We start from the raw sequence: 27,385 nt of genomic DNA on the forward strand, positions 1-27,385 counted from the left end.
CACCTGAAACTGGTCCAAGCCCTAAATTCTCATCAGTACCACACAGAAAGGAGAATACCAGCTGGATTGTCTGGTTTAGCCCATTTTCCACCTGTGGCTCAAAGTTTATAGCCGATATTAAGCCAGGTGAGTCACAGCTGAGAAAAAAATAAATTTTTAAAAAAGCAACAAAAAGACCAACTGCATTTCAGGCACCCATTCAGGAAATGTTTGAATAAATGAGAAGGAAACTCCCATCTTTTCAAAAGTAGGAGGAAGTTCCAAAAAGCTACACCCTAACAATTATATTCAAAGTGTAAACTCCCATTTCTTTAATTGTTCCCTCATTTCATCTTGTTAAGCTCAGCCAACTAACAATTCACCTTCCTTCCAAGTCTAATACGCCAAGCCAGCATGTTGGACCTCAACAGACAACTGCAGGGAACCGCCGTCTCCACACGCCCCTGAAGAATTCGAAGCCAGGAGCTGCTCCTCCCTTGCAGCCAGTCCTAATCCAGCCTTATAAAGAACAAATTGGTCTGGAGAGAGACAGCTCATGAAGGCCTTGCATTATTACAACGTGCTATCCACAGTGCTGACTCAATGCCGTGATTAGTACCAAACTCCATCATTTTCAGAGGAAGTGGTTAAAATATTTAGTAAGCTCAATATTCATCTGTACTGTGTCACTGCAGGCAAAAATACCAGTGTCTAATTACTTGATCCTCCCCCAGGCTTCAGTTTTACTTTCCAATTCTTTTACCTGCATATACAACCCACAAAGAAAGTAGATCTAGATCTGTTAAATATTTTGCCCAAAATACCTATTCTCCTTTTTCAAATTATTAAAGATTGGCTCTGGTAAGTTGAGTCCCTGTGCCTCTTGTCCTCCGCCACTGCTAAGAAATTATATCCTCAAAATTAAATCTGGAAATAGAGTCCAGAGAAATTTCAGCATAAGAAAGCTAACGAGTTTTCAATGCCACACTCATCCTGCCTCAGCTCCCTGGATCACTTGACAGGCACGCGTGGCTTCTCTCTAGCCTGACAGGACAGGCCTGTTCCAGTCCAGAGTTCCCCCAGATGGTCTAGGGACTCAAACACTTGAATTTTTACAACTACTTGGTAACATCTCGAGTTTCAACACTGTCTAGAGCAAGCACGAACTGCAGTATCTGAGATTATTATTCAACAGAATAAAGTGAGGTAATGCTGTATTATAAAACCATAAGTTTCATATCTGACATAAACATGCCCAGCCTTCAGGTTTGTATTTAACTCTCCTCACTTCCTCATCACTCAAGCTTTATTACTTATTTTGCTGCTGCCAGAATCATGATTTAACATTGAGATCATTTGGAAATGATCTCAGAGATAGCTGAGAAGACTGTGACCAACTGTATCTACTGCGTGGCCATTTCTCCTAAGCAGGAACGTGATTGCTCAGCAGGGACATTAGCGGAAGCCAGAGAACTCCTGGGATTTTCTGTCACCATTTATTCCAGGTAGGTGTTTTGCATCTGATGCATTGTCCAGCATCACGACGATGATGGAATTAACCAGCATGCAAGAACTCTGCTTTTGTACAGTGGACAATGAGGAAAAAGTCCACCACCAGCCACCTCAATTCTGTTACATTTCCCAGTAACGTCTCCGTATTTTCTCAGAGTTCTGCAGAGAAGCAGCACTTTTTCTACAAGACCAAAGTAAAATTAGGCACTTTGAAGTCAAATTTTTGAAAATATCTCAAGCATCTAGAAATACAGATAAAGGATTAGAGGAGGTTTTTCTTGATCATTAGGTAACTAGAGATTTCTAGAAATCTTATTTTGATTCTGTGTTCTTGGATATTTCAAAGAGGGAAAAAAAACAACAACCTCCAAAAACTTCCATACATTCAGTTTCTCACAACTGCCATTAAAAATCATACTTCAAATGCATTATCTTTAAAGTACTTGATGTTTGGGCACTTTTTTTTTTTTTTTTTTATAACAAAGAAGGCCATTTTGCTACAGTATTGAAACTACTTCAAAAGAAAAACAAATTACATGAAAATTGGAATAAAAATGTACTAGCTTCTTTGTACACACTCTGTGCACAAATCTGTGTGGCCTATCATCATTTCTCTACATGCAGCTTAATAACTCCTTTAATCATATGCACTTGTTTGTCACAGGAGGAAGAGATGAAATCCACAGCAAGAAAAACATAACAGACAACAAACAGCTGAAGATTTTAAGCGCTCATTATTACTTTAAACTTCCATCCCATTGCAGAGCTTTATTTCATCATTTTTATAAAAATAAGAACGCACCAAAGGAAATAAAGAGGACACTGCAATGCAGAACAGGTAACAGCTTTGCAGGTGAGCTGTGTACTTACTTGTCCAGGGCCCAAAAGGCATGCACATGACATGACGTTGTTTTGCAATTAATTTCCCCAATTTAGGAACTATCCTTGCCTCTTAAATGTAATGGTGTACGTGACAATGGATCTAGACCATGCCTACATTAGAAAGCAATTATTTTATCAAAACATTTGGTGCTTTGGCCCCTCTATCAGCAATTTAGTCTGGTCTTATAGGCCATGCATTCACCACGCATTGCTGGGTTTAATCTTTGCGAAAGACCAATCCTCCTATCACCATCAGGGTTTGCAACACTCTTGATGCGCCCCTGAAGCAGGGCATCCAATTTAGTTTTCTGCAAACAACTGTAGATTAGAGTATATCAAAATTGCTCTGCAAATCCATCTCTACTGTTCATGATAGGAGGGAGTGATCAGGGTGTTCCTTTCAAAGGCTTCAGCATTGCTATGAACTAAATCATTAGTGTGGACCTGACACTGACATAGTCCAGTTTGAAACTTCCATTTTCTGTATAGCTATCGTTCAATCTTATGGATAGCATTTGCTGGCATTCAAGTAGCACTGATCCCATGCACTCTTCAAACTCTAAGTAGTAGACCCCAAAAATGCCCTCAGAACTGTACAACCCAGCAGAGACTGCACTTTACCCCATCTCATGAAACAGGTCATAGAAATCCACATGCACATCAGCAGTACCCAGGTCACCATTTACAATCCAGTGAGCCAGCTTTCTAAGTAAGCTGTTCAGAAAACCCTTGGCACGTTATCTTGATTTGTATTTCTTTGTGCTCGTTTATTTTTGGTATGTGATTTATTAGGTAAGTGCATGTGAAAGAATAGCCAATATCAAACCCAAGAGTCTGTGTCAACAGGTCCAAGCTAAACTCTCCCATTGTATGGCACACCCTGGATGTGGGCAGAGGGAAAAATGAAGCATCTGGAGCCAATTGCTTTACTTCAGATACAAGCAATGGGAACATGACTGCCAACATCCTATCTTACGCTGCTGAAGTTTATGCCTTATGGCTCAATGAGAAGTGTGCTGAACAGTACAGCATAAACTCTGCCTCTTCTGAGACAAATGTAGGGAAAAAGATGTCCCAATCCTTTGGCTGAAAGTATCTTCACAACCTTCGCTTCTTTGCCTCAACCTCTTTAATACATAAACTAACGGTAATTATACACTTAACCACCTCCTCTAGATGTTGCGAAAATTAGTTAATGTTTAGAAAGCACAACACAAATGAAAAGTACTTAAGTAAGTGTTAAGTATTATCAGATAGCATTATGTTGTCCTCACGTAAATTGTTTTCCCCTTCCCACCTAAGTGCCTTCAATCTACTCCTGTTATTTGACTCCCTGTGTCTGAACTTTCTTCTCTGTGACTTTGGAAAAAGAAAAAAAAGTTAATTGAACTACATGTTCTAGTGTTATTTAAAGATTATCTGCTGTGCCACATGTTTAAACAGCAAGTATAGTTGAGTAATTTCATCCTGGAACCAATAATTTTTTTCAACTAAAAATTAGCTTAGTAGGTACTAATCAGCTTGCAAGGCAAATATAATGGAAGAAAATCAATTTAAACTCTCTGTTTGAAGCTTGTGCCAGGTCATTATACAGAAAGACTAATCTGCTAAATAATTAAGGCCCTGTATTTGTGGAGTGAGACGAAAGAAACATTACAAGTGAACAGTAATTCTGTGCTGCCATTTGCCTCTTTAATATATAATTAGACTATGTACTTCAAATATAGATGTTAGTCTGACTCAGGTTTAAAACAAAGCCAGCGGAATGGGCCTTCTGAAAAAGCACCTGATCTGTGCCAAAGAAACCAGAATCAGAGTCATCCCCTTTGGATGTGATCTCTGGTTAAAAGTCAGCCCTGGCTCTGCTGACTGAGCATAAGAAAAGGATGTTAGAAGTGAGCAGCTTCTGTAGCAGCACACACATCCTTATTAAAAATAAATTACTGCAGTAACAGCCCCAAGCACTGCAGTATCTACTGAAAATTAGAGTACTCACTATAACACACTGTTCATGTTTCAAGGCCTTTGCAAGTTTAAACTACTTGCCGCTTCAGTGTGTACTGCATTTCCTGTTTTTGAAAGAAATAAACATAGGACTCTATTTTGGATCAAAACACTCCTCTTCCTACAGACTGAGATATTTTCAAATCTGATTGTCCAATATGAAATACACTGCTTCATGTGCAGATACACAGTAAATATGCTTGCCTTCAATGACATCTGTAGAACTCAATGTCCATGAAAATCAGGACGGGTATGGGTGTTTGAACAGTTACCATTTTGTAAGGCAGAGACACAAGATGTAGTGGGTTCACTTACTCTTCTTGGAGAAGAGCTTCTTTCTCCGTCCGACATGGCTCAGCTTGTATTCATTCTCTTCACAATTGCAGTCTTCACTATTCCTGTTGTAATACTTGGGCAAAAGATTGGAAGTGCCTTTGCTGTTGCCTGCACCTGCCAAGTTCGGCATTCCCTTGCACTTGTGTAGCTTGAGCTTCCCGCTGGCATCTTCTACGCACTGCCATTTCTGGAAGAAAGATTTGGTCATTAAAACTTGTCTCAACTCTGCAATGTCTAATGGCCAGCTACAGTGATCTATCAGAAACTCCTCATTACAGTAAGCTGGGGTTCATTGTCTACCAGCAAAACAGATTTCTTGTAATCTTCCATTTTTAGACAAACCAGGAACATTTTGAAACACTCTTGTATTTGTTTCTGATTTCATTTCCTGGAGGCAGAACAATGGGAATTTGTTAACAAAATCAGTATTACAGCTAAAAATACAGAGGCATCAAGCAAAAAGGTTTATTCCCCAATTATGCTTCTCTAACAAGGAAGTTCAAGCCCTACCACAGGTTGGAAGAATCCTTGCCCACCTGCAAGTGAGTTTGGCAGGCTGGCAGGAATCTGTGCCAATAACAAGCCATTAAAACAGTGCTAAGCTCCAGGCCTGTGTTCTCTACAAGAAAGGAAATAACTTTTCTGAGAAGTCTTCTTCTCTTTCCTAGTTCAAATGCATGATGGTGGGATAAATTTATCCAAGTAGTGGACTCCTTTACTGTAAAGATCCGGTGTGAACTGGTTATCTGGACGCTGTCTGCAGTCAAAGAGGAGGAACAGGCACTTCCAGGGTATAACTCACTTTATCCTAAGGTGGCCATATAAAAGAGAGGAGAAGAATAGAGGATTGCCCTGCAGAAGAGCCCGTTTCTCTTTACTGACTTTAACAGGGTTTGTATAACTAGATCAGTTATGGATGTCTGTGGTTAGACAAGTTTATTTCCATCTTCAGTGTTTCTCTTAATAATAGCTTTTCCCATTCAACACCCTTGGGCTTGGTTGGCAATGGTGAGCTTCACTGCATGCCTGCACAGTGATAATCGCCTCCATCTTCCACTCAAACTGGAGAAAATCTCATCTTTATTCTGATCTGATTACTTCTGGTACTCAAAACCTGAAGCAACTTGGTTACAGATCCCTTTGCGCTGCTGTCAGAGCCGTGCCAAGGGCAAGGGAGTTTAGCCATCTTCAATCTGGCACAGAAGTTTTACCTGCTTCTCAGATAGAGTACAAACTAATTTTACCTACTCCTTTATTCACCAACACATTACTAGCTACAGAGCCAGGCTTTGGGACATAGTAATAAAAAAAAAAAAAAAGACAACAACAAAAAAACAAAAAACATGTATCAGTTGTTACCGTGTTAAACACTCTGGAAAAACCTACAGCTTTTTGCTGAGCCTTGAGAAACATTTCTCCTTTTCCCTGTTACAAAATCCTAAGTCTGTGCCTCCAGGACTCACTGGAATATTGGTAATTTTCCAAATAAAAGAACAGAAAGAAAAAGAGCAACAGTTCCCAAGTGAGATGACATTTTACAGCACCCTGCTGCTCTACGAGGGAGATTCAGTCACTTCAATTTCCATACAGAGGTGTGCCCAGGCTTGGGCAACAAAGCACTCACTTTCCATTGAAATTTGCCCTATCATTTGCATGACAGCTAAGAAAGAAAACACCATCTTCAGTGCTTTCATTATAGAGAATATAGAGAACGCATAGTGCTTTCATTATAGGAGTCAGAAGCGAGATACTCAGTTACAGTGGATTTATCTATATCCACAGGAGGTCTGCTTATTTAAAACATTCAGAAGTTTATGGTGTGGCCACTTATTTCCTTTGACAGTTGTATGCCTCCTGAGCTATAATTACTTCTTAGCTGTATGTATCCTGTCCAAAAATCCTATATGATCCAAGCCTTGCACTCATGCTGATATACCTGTCTTAAGTTTCAGCACAAGGAATCATAGGAAATCAGTGACACTGACAAGCAGACATTTGAATCAGGCATCTTTGCACGGCTGCAGGATGCATCTACCTAGGTGCAGTGTAGAACACAAAAATCTTTGAAAAATAAATTGCTGATTTTTCTATTATTATTTTTTTTTTATAAATGCCCAGCATTCATTGATACACAGACTGGCGTTGGGAGTTACTTTACTAGAACGAGCAACAGTTTCTTTCACAAAAAAAATGTAGAATGAGATTTAAAAATGTTTGTTGCTGCTTCCCATTACAGATACCTCAATCTTAGTTTTGAACGTATATGAACAAACTGCATTTTCTACTCAGAAGAACTCTATGCTATAGGTATCTGATACATGAAAAATGAAAATTCAACAGAGGGAAAGTTAAATGTCAGGATGAGAACTACTATAAGTAAGTGCTGTGATGTGTGGCCCAAAAATATTTAAACTCTATTTCTTTCATCTCCTGTCAAGAAAGTGATGCTTGTTTTCCCCCTCCAGGTGAACTGGAAGAATTCCTTTAATTCTTGGTGCCGTTTAAATTTTTCCAAGGCAGCTGTATGCTGGATGGATATATCCAATGGATATATCTTAAGGGCTTTGCTGGAAGGGCATGTTGTATGCATTAGCAGGCCCACTGCTGAATGACTGCAGAGCAGAACTATATAAATGATGTTAGAAACAAACACTGAACCCAGCTGGCAAAAAACCCCAACGTCTCAAGCTCTATTTTTTTTTCACAGAACAGATACAGGCATGTGTGTGAATGTGTCTGGGAGCCTACAATTTAGCTTGCTCTGCTTTTAAGTACGAACACAAATTCTCTAGGCAATATCACAGCTATATCAACCACATTCATTTCCACAGGATGCTTTCAATCTTAGGGAAAAGAGCTGTAGTTGCAAGAACTGTGAAAACCTCTGCTCAACAGTCAAGAAGCTTTAAACATTGTGAATTCTGGCATTTCAAATTGGTTTCTAGTGCGTAGCACACCCTCTTGCAGAAACCTGTGTCAACCCCTGGAAGCAAATAAAGTATTTTATAAGAGGTAATCGCTTAAATAAGTAAATTCCTATATGAAGAACTCTAGGGTGCCCCAGAGATACTTTGGCTCACAGGTACAAATGATAACCATCCAGCAGCAAAATGTAATTACATATAAATAGTGGATTAACGCAACCAGCCAAGAAAACAAAGTGCCCTTAGTTCACCACTTGCCTCCAACTTTTCAAGTTCTATAGCTCATATTATCTCACAAGAGCTATATCCTCAAAGGGAACATGTGGTTTAACGTAAACTAAAACTCACTGGAAAACCCAAGCTCCCCCCCCAGTCTTTATTCCAGCTCATATCAAAACCCCAATGGGATAACCTGTCTTTCCTCCTGTAGTGCCTTGCAGAACAGCTACTCCAGCCATCAGATAAATGACTTTTGCAGTATGTCCTGAAGTTCATCAGGCTCACATTGTGCAAAACTTTCCAGACACCTCATTTAATCATTAAACCTGTTCCAGCTGGAGATTTCCCACCACCTTCAGGCAGGCCAAGTGAGCTGCTGTGCTTGTGCTTTCTGCCACCTACTGTGTTGGGCTTGTTCTAACATTTCTACCCCATCCCCTACCCTACTTCCCACTGCACAACATGTGCTACTCACTGTTACTTGTGTGCAAATCAGAAGAGTCTGAGCTACAGTTTAATGGAGAAATTAGTATTATTCAATAGAAAACTTGCCCAAAGGTACACTGCAAAGGCAAAGAGAAGACAGCTTGTAACACGTATTTGCCCTCCTTCAGCCCAAACTGTCTGCTCTATGCATCAATAAGAGCAAATTAGGACTTCAGCATCTATGAAACATGACTCTAACAGCAGCAGTTGCAGACTGAGCAGATACTGTTTCCCTCTGCTAACACTATTCACCTTGAACATGCAAATGATCCCTTAGTGGAAAAAGACATATTTTTTCTGAGTGTCAGAAATCCATTATTTCCTTCACAGCCCCCATCACCATCAAGTGGTTTTTGCATTACTGTGCATCGCTGTCTCCTTACCACTAGAGCAATCACGGATGTTAATTCAAAGTCATTACTTGAGGTTCCAATCAGAAATAAATAGCCATGACCTTCCTTGTTAGATTTTTTCATACAATTCACTCATTTCCCACAGTGAATCTCTCTAAATTGACATTGTTTTCTTTGGGAGAAAAGGGCTGATCACACAAATCTCGCTAAGAAAAGTTTCCAGTAGAAACATACAGCTTTCACAGCTGAGCCCTAAATCATCACGCTGTGTCTCATCAGCTCCTCTTTTTGTTAAGAGGAAGGGATTCCATTCCCTGTTACAGAGAAGTGAAAAGTGAAACTGTCTGATCAGTTAGCTGCCAGCAAGGCTCCCTCCCTAACAGTTTTAGGAATATAGACTCCAGAATTCAAGATTTTTGCAGGATAATAAAATCCTCTCTCACTGCCAGCAATCCCACAAAAACACTTCAGCAACATCCATTTTCAGTTTACATACGTTTTTCTGAACCCCATCTTTGCTGCCACATTGAATGGGGAGCTAGAAATAAACTGCAATAATGGCTGGAAATAGACTAACTTCCAGTCTAAATTGATCTGTGAGTAGTTAGGATACAATTTTTCTTGTATGAAACAGTACAGTTTAGTTTAGTTGGCTCTTTTTCTTTGCTGTGTTTTGCTCCTTGTGTTATTTTTTACTGAGCTAATCCAGACAAAACAGCAAATTCCGTAGAGATGCAAGCCCCTTCTCTACCAGAGACAATTCTGCTGCTTTTGTGCAGCTTGCCCTACAGCTCAGGTGTTACAAATTTCAGGAAATAGTCTGACCTGAATTTCCTATTGTTTTTCTCATACACATTACTATTCCTCTGTTCTTGTTGACTGAGATAATGAGCTCATGCCTCTTGTATAGTATCTCTTAGATCCATGCCGACAGATGCCTCCCTCCTCAGCTATTTTTCTGAATATGCCCAGTTCCTTAGCTCTTCTCCACAGGTATTATTTTCTTAATCTTTTATCAATTTATTTTTCCCATTTTATCTTCTTCCAATATATCCATTGGCAAAGGATGAGTCTAGTTTTCTCTATTCCATTTTATCAGTATATAAACAGTACTGCCTGGTCTTTGTTCCAACTGGACACTATTTCATTACACTGGCTCATGATTTTTGGAGATTTGGACCTCTGGGCCCTCAGCTCAATTTCAGTTGTCAAATGCTACCTATCACTCAAACCTTAAAATCACAAGATTATCAACAGAAGAGTAGGAGGACTTTTTAATGCTACAAGCTGTAGCTACAGTGAGGCAGGTGGGGCAATCAGCTAGCATGCAAATGAAAAATGAGGTATTCAGCTGAACTTAATGTTACAGTTACAGAATTCACTTATTGTTGCTCTAATAATTGGACTGTGGTATCAAATGGTCCCAGCTGCTGTGTTAGGTGTTGAGGAAGCTAAGGAGGGTGTGCAGCCTAAGCAGCAATTAGATTAGTGGTGGAGGAAAAAAAACACAACAGAACCACCAAAAGGAAACTGGATTTGTCTAAGGTCCCACACTGAGTCCCTAACTAACTGATGCCAGTCTCCCAGCCTCCAGCTTACTGTCTTTTGAACCGAACTACCTTGCTACACACATATAGCATATTAGAACATTATTTTTATTTTTTATTTTATTAAATGTCAGCATTTATTTTGGCAAGCTTCTTGCATCATCCACTACTGTAATGACAGGGAGTTAAACGTCTCTGTTAACAAGAGATGCACATCACTTGGATCTGTTCGACAACAACAAGCAAAGGAACCTTTAAGTAAAATAACCTCTGGAAATCATTACAGGCTATTTCTGGCTAAAGGAGGAAAACAGTTTTGTTAATTCTAATTCTTGATAAGGAATACAATCCTTGAATAACAGCCCTTAATAAATCATCGTGATTTTAATTTTCATGGTTTGTTGCCTCCTAAATGTTATCAGTCAGTGGGTTGATAAAATTTTTAATGAATGAAGTTATCAACAAGCCATTTCTTGTTGTAATCACAGATTAAGAACCAGATCCTGAAAGTTGCTGAGCACATGCAACTCACACCGGAATTCAGGAACTCTAAAGATCTCCCTAATGAGCTATAAAAATTATCTGGAATCTAGCAGGCTTGATATGCTTCACTGTTACCAAGAGAACCCACGATCTTTAGTAACCTCAGATATTCCTGCTAGCTACAAAAGAACTAGAGAACCACAAGAGACAGACCAAAAATTTTCTTTCCCGTTTTAGAAGAAATTCTTTATAAAACGTGCCTTAGTTTCCAAGATTTGATTAATGTAAGTTCAAGCTACAAAGTCTTCAGGAAATGGAGAAAATGTAAGCTATTTTTTCCTACTGCTCCACCCTTGGCACTAGACAATGGCTAACAATGATAATGGTGATACCACTTTATGAACTGCTGTAGGAAAGCACATATTGATCCGAACAGTTTTCATTGCTGCTATGCCATGCTATGTTGGAGAACTGGGGAGAACAATGGAGTAAGTGGAACCTTTTTTTTTTATGGTATCTTCATGTCACTTACAAAAGAGAATATCCCTTCTTGATCCTGGTAGAGTATGAAGCAGTCAGAAGGAAGGCTGTATATTAGACCTTTCATTTGCAGAATATCTGCAGGAAACCAAGTGCAAATCTGCATAATTTGAATTTTGTCCTGAATAAAATTGTCACATAAGAAAATTCTGTTTGTATTAGATACAAATAGAGGTTTTGGGGAAAAGAAAAGGATTTGAAAAGGAAATAATGTAAATTCAGACAGCTACTTTTCTTACTAAATTATCAGTTATTATTGTACTATACCATGTCCTGCTGAAGAAAAACTTCATATTCTTCTACATGTACAACACAGATTCCCAGTAGCAATCAGCAGTGTTGCAGGTATTTCATGTTTAGTAAATGTGCATAAAGTTGGCAAGTGATTTAGAGGGAGATTTTGTGCAGCTGTTGTTATGATACTGGGGAGTTGCTGGGAATACTCTATAGAGCAATGCTAGTATCATAATTGGCTTCCACAAAAGCACATTAATGCAGGCCTACAGATAAAAGTGGGTCAGCTTCCACTTACCAGCCAGTTTAGAATGAAAAGCCAAACTCCGCCGAAGAGAAAGAATTTGTGAGGAAGCTATTAGGTACTAGGAGAAATGTTTTTTATTTCACGTGGGAAGAAAGAACTCATCTCTCTTAAATCCTTGAATATAAATCCTGAGCTGCTCTTTCACCTGAGCCTACAGTCACCCTTTGTTGGATGCAAATAACTAACACAGCCCAAACTACAAACTGAGAAAGAGAACATGGCAACATGCAGATTCCCATTGCATTCAGGAGAATTTACATATATTAGTCTTGCCAAAAAAAATCCCATATAATGGACTCTGAAACGAGGTTTTAAACAGCATGAATAGCCTCATCTCCATGATCCTGGTGCTCTCTTCTCAAAACGATTATAGGTCAAGGAGAGTGGCTGAGATTTGCAAAGGAAGAGTGTTTTGCAGTGATAGAACTGTATTCACAAACTTGCATGCTCACAAAGGGGAATTTCAAATTCTCCATATCACATTCAAAGCTTTCCTTACTTTTCCTTTACTCATAACGCTGCCCTTGTCCCTTACCACTCATTCCCCTCCTGAGTCTTTGTCCTCCGTTTGTGTTTCATCTCCTACTCACACTTCAGATTCCCTGGCACTGCTCAGAATTCTCTGTGCACGGACTAGCAGGTCCCCAGAACTTCTTTGAGTCAAGATGAAAAATCCCAATGACTTCTGCAAGCTTTCACCTGAATTCTCACCCAGACTTCTCTTTAGATCAGGATGTAAAAATTCACTTTTTGCACTAAACACTCTGGATACTGTTAAACGCATAATAATAAGTATCCTGCAGGATGAGGAGATGTCTGTAATATAACCACTGTATCTGGATATCATAAATTCACCTGACAGCAGTATGTTATTCATTTGGGCTCATTCTACTTATTATGCAGAGCTGTGAACAGCAACAGCAAACAGACAACAACCATTTGTCATTTGGGAAGTTAGTCTTGCTTCACTCTGAAAGACTTTTGGGGGCACCCACATTTAGGGACAATTTACCCTGAAATAAGCACATTCATCTCCCACTATTCCTGCTGTCTAGACAAAGTACTAGGACATATTATCTAGAGCAGGGGTTAGATGGATTGCGACTCCCTTGAGAGCCCTTCCCAGACTCTAATTGACTTGATTGTTAGGCAATTTTTCCTGATGTCCAACTTGAATTTCTTTTTTGCTCAATTTCATCCTATCACTTCCAATTACATCTGACTGAACTGCTCAAAACAGTAATTCCCTCTGTCTCCTGACTACAAGGATGCAGCACACAAATCTCTTATTAGCACACCTTCACTTTGGAATTTGTTGGCAATTCTGACTACAGAGTTGGCATTTTATCCCCACTTCTTACAGATGCCAAAGATATTTTATTATCCACAGAAGCAAACATAAGGCTGTGAATGTACGTAGACAATACAGGGCCTTCCCTCTTTCTTCCATAACTGAGACATGGTAATTAGTGTAAGAAAGCCTGAATGTAGCTAAGCTATCTTATGCAAAGAGACAGCTTCAGTGACAACACGGACTTGGAAAGTCTCTCTTCACCTCTGTTCTTACAATAACGTTCAAAATAATTGGGGAGATGAAGACAAAAGGAAGTTGAAACATCCCTCAAAGAGACAATACTGATGGAAAAAGAAAAGCTGTATTTCCCCCAATGTACTGGATGATCTTCTAGCAGAAATGAAGACTTTTCCCTCAGTTTCTCAAAGAATATTGAACTTTCAAAAAACAATGGCTTGCTCTCACCTATCTAAAATTTCAGCTCAAGACATCTGATGACAAAATACAGCACAGAAGTACTTTTTTTAAGTTCACAGGACTTCCAGCAAGAAGAGGGAAACTACAATCTCCTTGTCTCCTGAATCTGACAAAGAAGCCACAGGAGGAAAAGAGCATCTGGAAAATGATTGTGCATATAAATTGAATCCAAGCACCTAAGGAACAGTGGACTCACTTCACAGGTGCACTGAACTACATGATCTACAGAACCAGAAGAAGGAAGCTGGCCCTCCAACAGTAGAAACTGAACTACTGGAGCCTAAATGGCTCATTAATGACAATAGTCTCGGTGAGACATTCAACTCATGTCTGCAGGAACAGTTATACTTCCCAGACTGACTTACTCTGACAGCCCTCTGAGCTGCCAGGATATGAGGTAATGCCAGCCTAATAACAGATACATTAGCACATGGACCCATCTACCTTCGTCCCTTTGTCCACAGGCAGAATGTGTTACGGTCCTTGGGAGGGGTTATTCTAACTGGTACCTGGATGAGAAAGCAAGGGCACAGAGCCAATTTTCCTGTTTCCAGAGGATGGTAATTACCCCAAGAGGGTAGAAATCTCCACAGAAGTGGAGTCACTGGACACAGCTTTGCTATGCCTTTGCACTGCTCTGGTAATGTTGCAAAACCTTCTCCTAGGCCAAGATCATGCATTGATACTACTATAATTCTTTTTTCCTGAGTTTCTTTTAATACTTGTTTGTTTTCACAGTACATTTTTGTTAACAGGAGGGATATATTGAATTCACAAGACATTAGTTTTCTGTTATTACACATAATTCCAAATAATAAAATGAACTAAATTAAAAATTCAAAGAAAAGGGAGCTGTATGCATGTGGAAGAGGCCAATTTGTTAGGTTCATTGTTGCTTCTCATCACTAAAGAATCCCAAACGCATTCAATTTGGGGAATACAATATTAAAACAACCTAGGCAGTTCTCTTAACAGTAGGCAGAGGCACTTGAATCAGCAATTTCCTGACTGACAGTCAATCTCATAAATGCTGTAATATGGTTTTGAGCAGAGGCCACAAAATGAATCATTTGATTTATAAGCTGGCATTGACAACAAGGAGAATGACAATGTCATAGTTAAGGTGTTAAGCTTAGCCCATATACAACTCCTTACTTTCAGTCTGCCCTACCTGTCCAAGCTGTTCACAAGCTGTTTGATACTCAGCTCTCTGACAGAGGTCTTTCACACGCTGGAATTTGGGCAGAAAGTTTTCTTCCTGGGCATCTACCTTCTCATTCTCTCTCTTATGCAGTAGTTTACTGGAGTGGAAAAAAACAAAAACGAAAAACCACGCATTTATTTTTGCATTGATTCTAAGATAAACATACCGTTTGCTGATAAGACACAGAGAAGTACGCTATCTGCCAGGATGCCAGCATTACTGGTGGCCAAATCTTAATAGCCCAGTAGAAACTAGCCCTTATCATCATCTCCGATAACACAGAAGTTATTTACATCATGCTCAGGGAGCATACAAAACCAGGGCAATGTATTGCACGTCTGATTGGCAGGCAATAACAACAGTGTGCATTAAGAGACCATATCCTCACCACACAGGGCTGCACTTTGCCAAACCTTCATGCCCAGCACTAGGTATGAAGGCAGAGCGGCACAGAGGGAATGGCTAGCAGATGATCACGCAGAGAGGAAAGGTTATTCTTACTCCCATGATATAAGTAGGAGAGTGGGGGAAGTGCTTAAAAGGAAATGGGATGCCTTTCCATCTCCCAATCCAAGTAAAACTCCCCTTCCCCCACCCCAACAGCACATTCAGGTAGGCTGTAGGCAGAGGCCATCCGTTCCCTCCTATCACACAATCACTGCCATTAGGCATAGTGCAGCCGTGTCCCTGCTGGCACAGCTAAATGGCTTTAGGTCTGTGGTAGAGTGCTGCTTTGGCTCTAGCTATTCAGTATCCTTCTATTTAAAAAGACTGAGCTTTGTGATTAACGCTTTCCTTACCCTCTCTCCACTAGGAATGAGTCTCTCCACACTTTCATCTTTTTCTTTAAATGGAACCTGGGAGGAGATGAGGAGAGAAAGAAACAATTTCCAAAAAAAACAGTTATCAAATAATGCCCCGGTTTCCTCTCCCACTCCTAATTCAGATGAGAACCACGACAATAACCTCTCAAGGGGACATACAGCTTTATGAAGCAGGCACATAAGCTTCTCCAGTGCAAATCATGAACAAACATAGGACAGATTTGTTCTCACAGGGACAAAATCCACAACAGATTCACACAGTACAACTATTTCAACATAAGCACTTTTAAGGCACAGAGGATTAACTGAATTGTCCTTGATCACAAAGGATCGCAAATTAAATCAGGATTTCCTGAATCCAGTTTGGACTCTTAACCTGCACACCACCCGCAAAGTATCGTATTCTAAAGCAGCTGCTCCTTCCCCCCTCGCTCTACATGACTACTTATAAAGCAAATCTCCTTTTTCCCTTTTTCTTTTACACTAGCTGCTGATTTTCTCTAGCATGCATCCAGTCTAATTCTCTTCCCTGTCTTTTTCCAGTGAAAGTATTGATGATAAATAATAACTTTGCAATTCTGTATGCTAGTGTCTTTATATTATAGCCTGATACACAACCAACCCTTTCAACTCAATTATTCTACAGCTTATTCATTATGAAATGCTTTGCTACAAATGATGCCACAGAGACATTTAAAATCTGTAGCTCATATAGCTAAAGACCTTCATCATGCGTGGCCCACCCACCACTACACATGCTACTTATAGTATATCCAGATACCATACATGCCAAATACCTACTATATGAACCTTACAAAATGAAAATAGTAATCCACATATCATCAAATATGTCTTTAGATTTTCAGATGATAATTTTATTAATTTTCTGTTAAGTTTGCTGCACATTGATGAATACTTAATCCAATTTCCTGTGCAAACATGTATTTTTACATACATATTTCCTTTTCTTACCTATTCACTGGTCTCTCAGAATCCAGAAGTTTCAGAATGGATTTACCATCCATATCAGATGGAATATCCAATCCAGCAATATCTAGAATTGTAGGTGCGAGATCAATGTTCAACACAATGTGAGGATTCCTGGAAAAACATATATGAGAACCCGGTTTAAAGGCTCTGCAATGACACCAAGCAACTAAAGCAACTACAGCGCTTCCACAGAGATCACGGATCTGAAAAATCTTATTTTGTGACACAAGCAAAGAAAAGAGGACACAAATCCAGTACTATGAAGTTCTGTGAAAGGATTAAGAAGTTAAATATAGGTAAGTTGCATAACCTGAAAAGGAACTAATATGAAGATATAAAACTTTAGTACCAAGCATTTTTGAGAATGCGAAGTAGTTCATAAGGCAAAAATTAGTTAATTATTGCAAAAGAGGTTCAAAACTCTTTCGAAACATGAGAAAGCACTGGAAAAACTTCAGTGTCTTACAGCAAAGTGTCTGCCAAATATGTTGATGACTTGATTAAAAGGTAAATTTGGCAGGCAGCACATGCATTATCTGTATCAAAAAATGGCATAGAAATAAGTACTGTAGCTCATATCACATAAAGCATGTTCTGATCAGAACATGAGGAGAAATATATTGCCAGATACTACAGCAAAAAACTGAAAGAACTGAAAGCTGCTGTTAATGTAGAATGCGAGACAGAAAATGGGAAAGAAAAAGCAAAGAGGAAGCACTTATGGAGAAAAAATAAAAAAAAAAACAAAACATCTTTAACTTAAATAATATCAGCCTTCCCAAATTCAAAACTATCCATTCTGCAAACACTTCGAAACACCTCCAATTGTCAGAGTTAAGAGTGTTTGCCATGCCCTGTTTCTTTAAGCAGTGGCATGTGCTTCTCAGCCACCACGGTTAACAGGGCAATATTTGAACATAAACTGGCTTAAAATTCATTGGCATCAGCTCTGGAGAAGTACAGACAGCTCCCACCCCCAAATGCCTTGAACTGCCATGGCTGAATATGAGTAGGCTCATGGGTCAGAGCATCTTGTTGCACAATCCAGCATTCAGTGGCTGAAAGAATGCCCCAATTTCTGCCAGGTGACTTGCTTTTACTCTGGGTCTAGCTGAGAAGTGCTCTAAGTTTATGTTACTTCTGAAAAGCTTATTTCAAATACATCTATTAAGGTGATGTCTTATTATTCACAACATTACATATATATACAGTTTATTAGCTGTGTATTATTATTTTTTAAACAAATACAAAGGCAGGCAGTCAATTTTTAAAAACTGGGAAAAAAGAAAGCGAGCATACTGCTACAGAGACGATCTTCTACAGCACTGAACATAAAGAACAACCATGCCATGATTTGCAGGCACAAAAGAAGGACTGGGACCAGATGGGCTGCTATACGTGTATGTCAATGCAGAATTTTAACTCAAAATCCAGGACAGAAGAAAGCTGCTAAATTCACACTAATTAATGAGACACCATTTAAAAATTACTACATTTTTGAGCAAGCAAGCAAACAGGCACTGACAAGAGCATGGATGATGAATTAAATTGATGTACCTAATTTGATTTTAATTACTAATAATTGTGGTGTAGCATATTTGGTAATAGAAATGAGAGCTAAGTAATGACTTGCTACAGTGACTGCTATTAAATCTTCGTTGGTATCAAAAGGGAGTCATGGCAATTACTCTGCAGGGAAAACATAAGGTCCACAGAAAACATGGATGATTGAGGTTTTACCATTTAAAGAAAATCAGGCTGAAAGGAAGGATCAATTTATTAGCTGATATATCCCCCTCCAAGTTATTTTATCCTGTTCTTCCTATTCATTGAACTGCGATGGGCTCTGTCCTGCCAGCCTGTCAGGCTGACTCCTCAGATTCTAACAGAAATATATATCTATATTTTATCCCTAGAGGCCACTCAAAAAAAAAAAAAAAGGAAAGTTCAATAGGAAGATTACACAGGTTTTATGAATGTCTAGGTGTGAAGATCCTTGAACTAGTGAAGACTGGAGCTGGCTGGCCTCTAGCATGGCACGTTGCAGAGAAGCTAGCTTACCCCACTTTGGCCATATTAGCTTTGCCTCTCTATGGAGACCAAAACAGCAGCTCATGGGAAGTACAGCAAGTTCGTAGGAGGCTAATCCAGCTCACTGGAAAGTCTCTGCTGCTGCAGACAAACTTCTTTCAGTGCTGGATTAATGTTTTTAATTCCACTTAAGGAATTCCTTCCCTGCACTCCAGTCCATTGTATAGGCAGCCCTGCCACCATGTAAACCATGAGGCAAGATTTGACAGTGAAATACTTCTCATCCTTTATCACTTTTAACATTACAGGAAGTGATCCAAGTATACCTAGGATTTCAATAGACTCACCGCACCTACACTTTGCCTCCAAATTACAGAATTTTAGCAACATTTTTCAGCAGAGTATTGGATCTTCTGCTTAGCACAGGTGTCAGTCACAGTCTCTGGTGCACTCACTGGCTCTCCAGATGTGCCTCTTTCAGAATATTCCTGCTCCCCTGCCACGTCTTTTCTTTTTCCTGATCTACTTTATTCTAAATTCTGTTTGCACTCCTCCTCTCAAACTCTTGGCTTCACTTTCTCCCTTATATCACCTCCCATTAGATCAGCCTGCTATTCCTCTACAAAATACACTCCCTCTTCTTATCCCAGTGATGTTATTCACTCCGATCCTTCTGATAAAGTCATGTGCTTCAGAGTTTAGTGCTAACTTCTACGGGGGTGTGGGGGGGTGGAATTCAGTACCTCACAACTTCAACTGAAATCATTAGTTGAATACATGGTGCTGGAAATTAAATCATGCCTAAAATTCAGTTTAACTACTATCAAAACTGTTATTCTCCATTGTTTATTTCACATGCATAACTGCTGTAAATAAATTGCACAAACTGCAATATCTACAGGATGTAACATTTTGTGTCTACTGATAATATGCATCAGTTAATTTAACCAACAAATGGATTTTTTAATTTTTTTTTGCCACCGTATTACATGCTAGATCTGTTCCTCTGCAGTAATGAAAAAAATTGCGTGTAGAAGATTGTGTGCATGTTAATTATGCTAAAACATGCACATTGATATAAATAAAAGGCAGTAAATTATGGCACTCTGTCCAAAATCATTACTTAAGTGCAAATATTTGCTATTGAAATAATTGCTTAGAAAGTGTATTTACATAATTTCTTAGCTGATCAAAGCTACCATTTTAATTAACAGCCATATTCTGCATGCTCGCGTGCATCTGACAAACAACCCTAACCATGTAATCTCAAAGGATGAACCACAGAAGATGTGTGGATGATAATTGTAGATAAGCTATTATGTACATTCTTCTTCGTAAGTTGAAACAAGTGGCTTCGCTAAGTGTTTTAATTAATGCCCAGCAATAATTACCACTGTAGCAAGTGAACATTATATCATACATTTTTCACCTTGAAAATATCATAGATACATGCATTATTTGCATCCCTCAAAAGGAAACAAATAAGTGTTTCTTAGAATGGACCTATTTCCCAGTGGCTTTTTCAGCTACATCCACAAAGGATGTTGTAGCCAGGTGGGGGTCGGTCTCATCTCCCAAACAAGTGATAGGACAAGAGGAAATGGCCTCAAGTTGTACCAGGGGAGGTTTAGGTTTGATATTAGGAGACGTTTCTTCACTGAAGGGGTTGTGAAGCACTGGAACAGGCTACCAAGGGAAGTGGCCGAGTCACCATCCCTGGAGGCATTTAAAGGATGGGTGCCTCCAGTAGGATGCCAGGTCAATATGACCAGAGCTGTGAACATCAAGGATTTTTCTGGTTACGACATGCACACACACACACACAAGCAAAGAACTTACAAGGACCCAGCCTCCACATTTGGCCCTCGGACATAGAAAGGAACTCTGATATCAAACTCATATGGCATGGACTTTCCTTTTACCAGCCCAAACTGACCAATATGATAGCCATGGTCTGCTGTGTATATTATATACGTATTGTCCAGTTCCCCTGTTTCAACCAATGTATTGTAAATCTGAAAAAAAGCAAAATAAAACATGATGTTTGTTTCATTGAATAGTATTGTACACAGAATATTGGATACAATTTTCTGCCTATGCGTAATCTATAAATAAATAGCAACAGTTCAGCATGCCACTGATTTATCGCAATGATCTATTCCAAATAATCTATAATGACAAAAATTTTACTAACTGAATATTGTGGCTATGTATTACAGGGCAAATCTCTGTTTTCTGTTTTTAGGTAAACGCATTCACATCCCATAGTTTCAAAAGTGTTTGTGTTCAGCATTTTGCATGAGAGCTGTCAAAATATGTATTTGATACTATCTGGTAACAGAGATGAGAGCTTCAAGGTGATGAGCATTTTTAAAGTTCTCTCTTCACCTTTATCTTTTCCCACCAGCAAATAATTTTAATAAAATGACAGCATTTTGTACCTCACACTTATTTAAGCAACATTTAACAATCTTGCCTTCAGACAAATCAGTCGCCATTATGCAGAATATCTGTAAAATCTCTTCTGGATGAACACCATTTGGTCTCACTAGACAGAGAACTAACAAAGAATTAAGAGAAGCTTTAACTCTATTTGTAGTTGCTTCTTTGGATTTATACTAGAATCTTTAAGTGAAATGTACCAACCTGAGCACCACCATCAATTTTTTATGTGGTATTTTCACTTGCAAAGATCCAAAGGTGGGGGGGCACCACCAAAGTGATGCCTTTCACATTCAAGACAAATCAGCATGGAAGAAAATAAACTCTTTTTTGCATTATTTTTTTATTGTTGCCCTTGTTCTTGCTTTAATTTTTAAAGACTATTAGATGCATATAATTCAGTTGAAAATCTCACACCAACTTGGGGATTACAACTGAAAAACAACCCAACTGATTTTGTATGCAGTGGAACATATGCGTAATAAATTAATCCAAAGTGAAAACATTTCACTAAACAGAAAATCAAAATATTGTAGTAAAATAGCTAATCTCCCCAAATGCTGATATCTGATCTGTCTAAGAAGGTTCATTAAGAAAATTACTTGCCTGAATCAGTAATTATAAGACATTACTAACAAGTTCATGCAATGCCATTCAGATACTTTATCTTTGCCTTACAGGACTCCTCTTATTTGAATCTTCCACCATTTTGACTAAGAATGCCAAGAGAAGCAGAAAATTGCAACACCTTTAAATCTGCCTTCTTACAACTGGAAACAAATCCAACCTTTTTCACAGTAGCTTTTAGCTAATTCAGATATTTCTGTTCAAGACTCCCAACTTGCACTAAGAAATTTCATTGTTACATAATGCAGACTTAATTTAAAAAAAGATAAAACAGAATCTACCTATATATGTATTTACTTCTAACATTTAACATCCTGGGCCTGATTTATCATGGAATTGTTCTGGTTAGTCCTGCTGTAGCACCTTTTTTTTTTTTTTCCCTCTCAGAAATCCAGTGTTACAGGACCAAAATAGACCCCCACAGTTAAGTATTTTTCAATAGGTTGTAGGATGACTTTTCACTATCAGAATATTTAAAAATTAGGACATTTTTTTCAGGTGATCCCTCTCCTCTTCTCCTTAATCAGCAATGACTATACAGCAACAAATTAGTTCACTTAAAGCACCCAACTCACAGTGCCTGTATTTAGGAGATGAGGATCCTTACATGTTGACAGAGAGACAACATCCTCAGCAGTGAAAGGATAACACACTATTTAAAAACTACAGCAGTCCTCCTCCCCCTCTTACCTCCATATACAGCCCTCTTATCTTCATATACACCACTGCTTAGAGCTTAACTCAAGAAGCAAGCACTTACTGACTTAAAAAGTGACTACTAATCTTACCATCTCCATAGAGTCATCCACAGACATGAGTGTTTGAAGGCGCTTTCTCTGCAACATGTTAGTGAACTCCATGTGTATAGGCTTCATGGGACCTGTATACCTCATTATCCAGTGCTTGTCTGGGTTTGGAGCATAGTTATAACTAGGAGTGCTAAGAAGCAAAGAGAAAAGCAGAATACTTTAGCAGTGTAGAAAAAAAGCCTTAACAATGTATAACAACAATTTCTGTTTGATCAACACCATAGGACATGCTCTCTGAAGTACACAATAAAATACTAGATTTAGTTTGGAGAAGTCTATTCTTTCACGTTCTATGGGGAAGATGGGAGAAAACAGCTCTGAGGGAACTAAAACCTATTAAGAAAGTAAACATTTTTGCAATGTCTTCAGACTAACAGATACATTTCAAGGCCAAGAGACTAGCCTCAGTGTCCAACTCCACAAATGGGATGTATCATTTGGATAAAGAGCACATACTACAGGTAGAGTTTCCTTCTACACGTTATTGCTTTGCTTTCATTCTGCCCACATTAGCACAGTAAAAGCTGTTTGACAATAACTATAAAACTTGCTGAGAAGGTTCTGCTATGTTGTTTAATGGCTTTTTTTGAATTCAACATGACTGGCTACTTTAATACTTCAGTACTAGGGGGACGCACAGAAACCCTACCTGGTGGTATCAAACTGACTGTGAGCTCATGGCAATCAGAAGTAGATAGATGCATGGCCAGATTTTAAAGACTTGCCAAGAAAAGCAGGGGTGAGGGGAAACAGGACTGTATTTTGTAGATACTTTCAAGCCACCGACTCCTTTGTGATCATAAGAAACTTTCAAATTCTAAATTGATGAGTTCAAACTAAAAACATATAATTGAAGTTCCTGCAAAAATCCCAAAAGCTGGATTCAGTGTCTTCCTGGAACCTCACAGACCCTCTAAGTACTCATAATGTTGTAACCATTAAAGTTATGAGGAGAAATATCACTCATTGTCCATTATTTCACGTGGTTGTCAGTTTCAGAGATTGCTTTTCTGTGCTTAATTACGTCACTCTAAGTTAGCTGGATCTAAACAAAAGATTTATTTTGGAATATTTTTATCATGATGTTGACTCCTTGTATCACCATCTCCCTAGGAAGCTGTATTTATAGCTTATATTTACAAGAAATACTATTTTTACCTACCATAAATATTCCTATTTTTTTTAATCCCTTAAGACTAAGAACCACTTTTATGAGTTTCTTCCTATCCTAGTTAAAACGCACCACACGCAGAGTCTAAAATATTAAAAATTACTTTTCCTACGTGATTTGTTAAGGCTTCCCCTTTCATTCAAAGTAATAAACTCAGTCTATGCAAAAGTGCAAGCCAAGACGGTGACACAGTAAAACAGGAAAAAACAGCAGATAGTCAGCTATTTTCTTCTTCCCAAACACAATTTCCTGATAAATTCATCTCCTACTTGGCAAATATCTACTGTTATTTTTGTGCATGCAACAGAGCAGCAGGGTAGGTTATTAAGATAAACAATAGTAATATAAACTGAAACTTTTCCTTGAAGTAAGTGTATCTAATGTATCTTTGAATATGACAGGTAATCTTAAGTTTTTATATAAATATGAAATTAATAATCTGACAGTGAAATGTTTTATGCAGAAAGCCTTTGTTAGATGCTATCTGCAAAACGTGCGTAGGCAGCAAATGGAGGCTTCTTCATATAGGGAGGAAAGGGCTGGTGTTTATTCTCTGTGTATTGCTAATAGCCACTTGAATTTCAGAACGTTATTGTGGCTGAAATAATGACATTGCTCCTTTGAAAATGCTGACAGTTATGGAAACTGTTGCTATGTGATGCCCAGAATGAATCAAAAATGCTTGGCAAAGACCTTTTCAGCTTACTTTGTGATTTCCTGGCTGATTTGAAACCTCCCGCTGTTTAATCCAACCAAAGCCCGTGATTTTCTTTGATTACTACAAATGTAACCCTCTTAACACTTAACAGATTTGTCTGTCTTATGGGAAAAATACACAAACGTAAAGTTCCTAGAAGTTGGTTAAGATAACTCCTTCAAATGCACTCAGAAGATAAGTCCAAGTCTGATTGCATTTGACCTTGGAAAAAATGGGTGGTAAAGTGTACCCTCTACAGAAATAATATTTCCGATGACTGTTAAACTGCCCAGCTGTTGCATTATCTGCAGCTATTTGTATAGATGGTAAAAAAACGGAAAACCGGCCATATAGCCCACAGATTTGCTATGCTGAATGCTGGTGGATAAGGATAATTTTCAAGTAAGACTGTAGGTACACACAAAAAGGAACTCTGCAAAACAAGAAGGACAGACACTGCAGTATAGGGTAGAATATTCATACCAGCTAGTACATGTAATAATAGAAGCACAACACGCTCTGATTGTCAGTCTATGCTAAAATCCTTAGCGTTAACTTCCTATTAGCAATGCTAGACAATACAGTATGTATGACAACCAGCATAAGCATTACAGTTGCATCTGCACTTTGCTTTGTGGATACAGCTTAAGAATCTGCATGCAGACTTTGTCAACGCTGCCGCAAGTCGAAGTACAAAGACTTGCTACATGGCCTTCTGATTCCAGGGCTGGGCAAAGACTTCGTTCAGGATATTGCTTCAGGGCAATTCATAACAAGTGTTCCACTTGTGTCCTGATCCTTCCCTATCATATCCACAAGATAACAGAACAGTGAGAACTACACACACAGACCTATCTGTCACTGAGCAATTCCCTGGGATGTGGGGACAGAAGAAAGAATAGAAACCAGAGGACTAATGTGTATATACAGTAAGGGAATGATGCATGTTCTGCATTTTTTAATCTAATCTTAAAGCCAGGCCAGTGAACATCTTTACAGATTATTTTTCTGTAATGGTATGAAAAGTGTTTGGAATAAGACTGGCAGTTTCTTTGCACAGGAAGTATATAAAATCCTGTTTTATGTTCATATCTAAAAAAACCCAAAACCCACAGTTCCTTAATCTACTAAGTTATTTCTTTACAAACAAAACATATTTCTGCAAAGTGTTATTTCCTGCATAATTATCATCGCAAGAAAAAGCACCTACAATTAAAAATAGTTTTGTGCAACTATTTTATAATGAGGAAGATAAACCTAATTTGTGTGAAAATAGAAGTTACATCATAAGCAAAAGAAAAATAGATGTAGTTTATATTTTTCATTGTTAGCCTTCCTCAAATCCTTCTACTCTTTTTCATTCAACCACCATAAGTAAACTGCTCCAGAATGTTGTTTGACAGAAGATTATAATCTCTGAGATACAAATGCCTACCAGAACTTCTGCTAAGACCCATGTCAATACTGAGTATAAGCAATAGCAGAAGTTACTCATTTGGCATCTCTGTAACTTTAATTTCAGAGAAAATAAATGAGCATAAGAAGGCAAACAAACATGAAATACTACATTGCTGAGATCTAGGACACAGATTGTCTTTGTTAGCACAGCACAGAACAAAGAAATACAATTCTGAGTTACACGACACCTAGACAACAGAACAAGGGAAGCTTTTTTTCCTCTCAGACCCTATTTTAAATGAAGTGAAAAAGCTCAAATGGATTTCACTGGACTTTGGATTTGTCTGAGCAGCTTTGGCTACCAATTATTACTTCAATCTGTTAGCAGTCCCTTCACAAATCCAAAATAATACAGAATTCCCCTTAAAAAAGGATACAAAGGAAGAAAGTTACAAGTGTTGAGCATCAATGAAGACATAAAGATAGTAATTAGAAAAATACTGAATATTTTCCATTGTGACAAAGGGTAATTTGGGTGAATCATTTGATTTATCAGCATGAGATGAGACACCTGTAGTAGAGAATTACAGGGCTGTACCTGCAAACCATCTCTGTGGCTATAAACAAGAACCATCTTATCATGGTGTTGCACTGGAGCTTATTAAAATATTAACTTGGTAACTAGATGATACTGACTTGGGGACCTTAGCTGTTTTCAAAACTTTGTACTGCATCATTTACAGATATACCAGCTCATTCAGAAACGGCCAGACTAATCTGATGCTGCAGGCCTCTTTTTCCTCTCTTTCCTTATGGAAAATAGAAGTAATAAGTAACACATACTATGTGATTTTTGGTAATACCTATGAAATAATATGTCTGTGTCTATCGACAGGGAGACAGGGTTTCTTCCACCGAAGAGACTACAACTCAAGAACCAGACTTCGATTCTTCTTCTAAAAATAAAACAGTGCTTCACTTCCCAAATAGGCTATAACAATGTCCAATGGTTTCAACACGAAACTTTCTATTTATCTGTGAGCTACATTCCTGAGTTCTAGATGCAGTAGCCACCTGTACTAGTGCAAAGAGGTACAAAAAAACCTTCAAACTCTTCCTATATATTTGTGACAAAGTCATGCCCAGAGTATTGTAAAACAAATACTGTTCCCCCAGAGGTACCCAGGATTTTATACACCTGAACCTGGAAATAACAGGATTTTCACTTTCCTTACATGTGTTGCGAAGCATTAGGAAAGAGATGTGAATACTGAGGAGCTGAATCTTCGGGGCCATGAGGAGCAGCATGGCTTATAACCATCAATACAGGCCTGTGAGGATACATCTTCTTTGAGATTCTGAAGAATGTAATACTGTCATTGGTTATCAGATCAGTTAGATAATCCTGCAAGTAGAAGGAAAAGTATAATGAGATACTTTAAAAATAATTTCAAGTTGGGGGTGTGATGGGAACAGGAGGTCTTAGATAACATAAGAAGCAGGAAAAAGAAAGCTACTTAGCTCATAAAGGGAAAAGGAGGGAGTAAATTATAGATGTTAAAACTTCAAAACCTAAAATCAAATATTTACCTCTTCACTGTCTAGAAATATGAAA

General features: G+C 38.5%; 1 protein-coding gene across 15 annotated transcripts in view; it reads right to left on the reverse strand.

Moving 5' to 3' along the window:
- The window catches only part of SULF2 (sulfatase 2), a 158,684-nt gene that overhangs the window by 14,458 nt on the left and 116,841 nt on the right, over positions 1 to 27,385 (reverse strand). For all 15 annotated transcript variants that reach the window (XM_040575805.1, XM_040575815.1, XM_040575812.1 and 12 more), the window contains 7 exons: positions 27,006 to 27,175; positions 22,484 to 22,634; positions 20,466 to 20,641; positions 16,578 to 16,706; positions 15,582 to 15,638; positions 14,749 to 14,878; positions 4,693 to 4,900 (listed from right to left, as the gene is read on the reverse strand). In XM_040575805.1, the coding sequence (XP_040431739.1) occupies positions 4,693 to 4,900; positions 14,749 to 14,878; positions 15,582 to 15,638; positions 16,578 to 16,706; positions 20,466 to 20,641; positions 22,484 to 22,634; positions 27,006 to 27,175 (1,021 nt within the window). The remainder of the gene's footprint in view (positions 1 to 4,692; positions 4,901 to 14,748; positions 14,879 to 15,581; positions 15,639 to 16,577; positions 16,707 to 20,465; positions 20,642 to 22,483; positions 22,635 to 27,005; positions 27,176 to 27,385) is intronic.

This window comes from Cygnus olor, chromosome 16 (genome assembly GCF_009769625.2).
Source record: "Cygnus olor isolate bCygOlo1 chromosome 16, bCygOlo1.pri.v2, whole genome shotgun sequence".
Lineage (NCBI taxonomy): Eukaryota > Metazoa > Chordata > Aves > Anseriformes > Anatidae > Cygnus > Cygnus olor.